Raw genomic sequence first — 5,106 nt, 5'->3', positions numbered from 1 at the left:
AACACATATTTAAAGAAGCAGTTCTGGCACTTGGAGTGTCTGCAGTTCTGGCACTTGGAGTGTGTGAGTGTGTGGACACCATAGCAAATAAATAAATAAATAAATACATTTTAAAAAACAGTTTTGGTACTTTTGGGGGCAGGGGGGGGGGGGCACCAGGGCACCATAGCATTGTTGCATTGGAAAACACTTCTCCACAATGACCAACGACCAGCAAGGAAACCCTGCGCTGAGCTCCTGGACCCACCACCAGCAACAAGGATCAGACCAGCAGTCATGTTGAAATATATTTATTTACATATTTGACGAGGAGAAAACCACGCAGGGGACTCTGCTAGTGGCTGTGCAATATTAGAATAAAACATCCTATTGTCAAGATCCTAGTCAGCTGCAGCTGGTGAGGTATCCGCTCTTTTAACACTATTTACTGACATTTGAATTCACAACCCCTTCTACAAATGTAACACGTTTTGAGTCACAGAACGATGAGTACAAAAATATAGTTTCTAGAAAAAAAAAGTTCAAAATATTAATAGGCATTAATGTACAGGCATTCAAAACGTGTAGCCCTGATGCGTGGGCATGGTTAAGGCAACCTATTTACATGCAGGCGGGGAAAACCCGCTGTCCCCTTTCCTCAAGGCGCCACGAAAACCTCCCAACCCAATGGCACGCGGCCTAGGGTCATGGGTTCATAATATAGGCACACCAGTCCTTCAATAAGTTAATGACATTCTCAAATACTGCATTTTATATATGTATATATATATACACACACATTGCCGCCCCCTAGAGGTGGGCCACTTCTTGCAACAGTGCAGGTCGGCGTACGCTGGGAACACAGCCTCGGCGCAGAGAGCTGTGCGTTTGGGAGCAGTCGGACCGTACCTTACAAAAACAAAAACAAAAAAAGGCTATGTGGCCATCAGAACGGGTCGTTTCCCTTCGATTGCACTTGCGTCGCTTGGTCGCGTCGTATTGCTTTAAAAATCACATAATAAAGAGAACAAACGAGATTTAAAAAATGCAAACTGAATCGGACATGGCATGTTTACGCTGCACACCGAGCAGTTATTGTGCTAAATAAAGTGCATGTTAGTTTGCTTCTGCGCACACACCTGCGCGCGTCCAGCTGTTTCGCATGGCCGTGTAGTCACAGGGCTCCATATTTCCATACCAGTTGTGGCCTACACACCACCCAGCTCGGGGTTTATTTCCTTAGTCCTTTGGTACTTGCAGTTGTTGTAATTGTGATGTCGACTTGCAAATGGTGACCTGTGAATGCCAGATGGCAGCAACAAGTCCAGACCTGGCCCATTGGCCGTTCTGCCTCTTTCTGCTGAGACTGTCCCATCAGGAAGGAGACCTGGCGAAGGGGCCACCAGCAGGGCAGGGGGCCCGAGTAATGGAGCCCCAGTGTGTAGAGCTAGCTGCTTGTTAACTAGCGCCTTAAAGTTGCTTTCCAGGCCTTGGCCTGTCCTGGTGTTTTGCGCGTATGTCCTTATTACACTGGGTGTCAGGGTGGCCCTCGAGTGTCGCCATGGCCTTTTCTTTTCAGAGTCTTCTAGCCATTCTGACTGTCCGGCTGGGCCACGTGCTTCCAGACTGTACATTTCTAGGTGTCAATCTGGACCCTTCTCTCCTCTCCTTTGGTCGTCAGACAAGGTGTGCCCCAACCCTTCGCGTGCAGAGACGGCTCTCGCCTCCCATTGCACCAGACAGAGGCCTGTGCGTGTTCATAGACCTTCTACGCTCCTCGTGGCGTCCCTACCTGCCCCACGTACTTTGGGTCAGTCCTCACCATCTGGGTTCGAGGCAGGAGGGCCAGAGGTGATACGTGTTCACAGTCTTTCTTCACCCGTATGCGTATCGGGCTGGGACCCGTACTTTCAAAGTCTTTCTTCACCGCTACAGTTTCACGCTGTGCGTGCCTGGGGTCCCGTCTGCGACCCGGGCACACAGACCGCCCCATTAGATCCGCCCTCTGCGGGACCCGCTCCCGGCGCTCCCTTGCGCTCCCGCTGTCGCAGGTGGATCTTGGTGTGCCGCTTGCGCTCGTCACTGCGAGCGAATTTGCGCCCGCAGTAGTCGCAGGAGAAAGGCTTCTCGCCGGTGTGCGTGCGGATGTGCGTGGTCAGGTGGTCGCTGCGGCTGAAGTTGCGCATGCAGATTCGACACTGGAAGGGCTTGTGGCCCGTGTGGATCCGGATGTGGCGGGTCAGCTCGTCAGAGCGCGAGAAGCGCCGGTCGCAGGCCTCGGCCGGGCACGGGTAGGGCCGCTCGTGTACTGGAGTCTTGCTTGGCCTGTTCGGATACTTGCGCGGCCGCAGGATTGGGCGCAGCGGCAGGTGCTGCGGGCTGTAGGCGCTGGGCAGGCGGGCGGCGCCGTCAACGCCCGCACTGGTGAAGTTGCGGATGGTAGAGAGCGGCGTGAGCGGCGGAGGAGGCAGCGGGCATTGGAAGGGTTTCCTATCCGGCAGTGGGTGCATGTCCCGCTGGCAGGGCCCCTGGAAGATGCCAGGGTAGTCGGGCATCATGTGGAAGATGCTGGTGTCCTGGCCAGGCTTGGGTGAGGGGTAGGAGGGCGGCGGGTAGGAGAGCCCTCCCGTGGTACTGCCAAGGAAGCCGGTAGGCTCCGGGTACATGTCCCCGCAGTAGGGCGGGGGTGGTGGCGAGTACATGTGTTCCATGTCCTGTTGCGCCCCGTGGGCCATGCTGCAGCTGAAGCTACCGGGGGAGGCCGACGAGCCGCTCGAAGAGGCCCCAGAGGACGAAGAGTGAGGGGCCACCCCCAGGAAACCAGCGCTCACGATGTTGATGACCCCCTCCGGGGTGCGTCCGCCCCCTGTGCACTGAGGGTCGATGAAGAAGTTGCCCATGTAGGAGAGCGCCTGGTTGCGGTGGCCCGGGGCGAAGCCCCCGGAGTAGGAGAGGTCCAAGGAGCGCTTGTCACTGCTCATGTCAATGTTGATCATGCCATCTGCAGAGGAGAGAAGAGGAGAGCGGCCGTCAGGGCCCGAACTTCTACACAACAGTTACATATACAAATGTCAACAGTGCCCCCCCACCACCACTCTCCAGTGATAAAAATGACCTTGCTATGCGGTCACAGGAAGAAATCCCAGAAGCGGACGGGCCTACAATACAGCTGAGGGCAGCCTTGCGGTGTCCCGGCAGGTAGGACTGACGCTCCCTCGGCGCACTGGCCTTTTACGCCTTATAACCCCCCCCCCCGCCCCTCCATCAATGGGGCAGCCCACACCAGTCACCATATCGCGAGGAAAGCCAGTGAGGCGCGTGCCCCTATCAGTGTCGCTCCCACAGCCCTCCTTATAGAACCCACGCAGGTGAACTCACCTCACGCTGGGCAAGGCCACCTCACCCCGCTCTTCTCTTTGCATTAAGCCAACAAAACAACTGGAGAACACAAGCCCCTCCATCGCACCAAGTCTGGGGGGTTGAGCGGGGGGGGGGGTCGGTGCAGAGGGTCTTCTAATCTCAGCACCACACCATCAGCGCAACAAGTGGCATAGTGTGAAGCTTGAGTTAGGACTGAGCCGTGGGCGGAGACAGTTACGCCCCACCTGCTATTCGTGCCGTAGCACAATGAGCCGCGAGGCAGCCGTGATGCTATAAACCTACTGCGCTGCATCTACACGTGAGCCACGTTATGCAGCTCGGCTTCACCCACTTTCAGTTTTGGGATAAGAATAGAGACGGGTAAATACACCTGAAATACCACCATCGCGGAACGCCCGGGGCTTTTCGTTTTTTGGGAACATGCATATCCGAAAAAGTGGCAACAGATATTAAAAATGTCACCCGGTAGCATTTCACAAGTTGTGTTCTCTCCCCCCAACCCCGCAGCGTTGCATTTTTCTACCCCGCTACAGCTTGCCATGATGGACCGTGCCACTGCTTGCCCGCCCCCAGTCCTGGTGCGGTGGGCTCGCCCCCTCGGCGCTAGCAGAGCAGCTTTGGACGGACCCTTTTTGGAACATGGTGGGATTTGGAAGGAGCCCGGCTGCCTAATTAAAAATGCTTTATATGGAACCGGGAACAGATGGCCTGGCTGATTCACCCCCTCTTCTCTTCTGAGTGATAGCAGAATACAGGCTGGTGCGGGGAGAGCTTCCACGCTAAGCAAGCAACTCAGCCCCGCTGCAGCCCGATCCTGAAGCGCAGCAAGGCAACGCGGTGGCTCTTACCGGCTGTCACGCTGCCCATCTGGTCAAAAGGTCCTCCCAGGTCCCCGCCGGGGAAGATGGCCAGCGAGGTGCCGTGGATGTCATCCACCTGGTAGAAGTTGTCCGGCAGCTGGTGCACAAACCCGCTCAGAGTCACTGGGATCTTGTCCACCGCCTTGGCCGTCATCATTTGACAGCCCTGCTAGAAGCGCCGGCCTCTGGCAGGTCCTTGGTGGGGGTGTTGCTGTCCGAGTCCCCCTGTGTGTTGTCTGTTGTAAATCAAACACTGAACGGGCCGGGAAGGTTAGAGAGTGGACTCTGCCCCCACGGGACCCCTTGCACTGGCGGCGCAGGATCTTTACAGCATCCCTCTCCTCGCAGAGCGGTTAATCACTGGCAGCGTCTCGGTGCAGGCAAAGTGCTGCACTAAAGTATTTATGGAGGGCTCCTGAATGCCCGTGACGTCACTGCCCATATAAGGACAGAGGAACAGGGAAGGGCCTCCGCTGTCACTGGGGCTCATTTGCATGGCAGAGAGAGAAGCCCCCGTGCGCGCCGCCTGCAAACCCTGCGCGCGCAGGGTTAATGCACTGGCGGCGCTGCATAATGCGCCCGGGCGAGGGCTAGGACCGGCCTATCGGAGGCTCGCGAGCTTTCAATGTTGGTTGGTGCCACTGCGAGGCTGGCGAGTGAGGGGGCAGTCTCAGTCCCCTGTGGCAGTGACCTGGCGGCGGGCTGATTCTGCTGCAGCCCCGGCCTTTCCACGGGGACCGGCCTCCCAAGAGAGCTTGCAGGTGTGACTCTAAGCCGTTCCCCCCTCCACCCACTCCCACACAGCATTAATGTAAAGAAGGCGCCGCCGGGGATTCCGGTGTCCCTACAAGGCTCGGATCCGGTGCCGCCCCGCTCCATGTATGGG

At 56.8% G+C, this 5,106-nt stretch overlaps 1 protein-coding gene across 2 annotated transcripts; it reads right to left on the bottom strand.

Annotated features, from left to right (window-relative positions):
• Positions 1–274: 274 nt before the first annotated feature.
• EGR2 (early growth response 2) lies at positions 275–4,615 on the bottom strand. Of its 2 annotated transcripts, none has more exons than XM_069611193.1 (2): positions 4,209–4,615; positions 275–2,980 (listed from the first exon to the last, which is right to left on the bottom strand). In XM_069611193.1, exons 1-2 carry the CDS (start codon positions 4,375–4,377, stop codon positions 1,917–1,919), a joined length of 1,233 nt encoding a protein of 410 aa, XP_069467294.1. In that variant the 5' UTR covers positions 4,378–4,615; the 3' UTR covers positions 275–1,916. The 2 variants fall into 2 exon arrangements, with proteins under 2 accessions (XP_069467294.1, XP_069467295.1); XM_069611194.1 differs by lacking the exon at positions 4,209–4,615 and adding an exon at positions 3,358–3,876.
• Positions 4,616–5,106: the final 491 nt, after the last annotated feature.

This window comes from Ambystoma mexicanum, chromosome 8 (genome assembly GCF_040938575.1).
Source record: "Ambystoma mexicanum isolate Mex_15411 chromosome 8, UKY_AmexF1_1, whole genome shotgun sequence".
Taxonomy (NCBI): domain Eukaryota; kingdom Metazoa; phylum Chordata; class Amphibia; order Caudata; family Ambystomatidae; genus Ambystoma; species Ambystoma mexicanum.
Note: the sequence above shows the minus strand (reverse complement) of the source record. Positions and strands in the feature narration are given on the sequence as shown.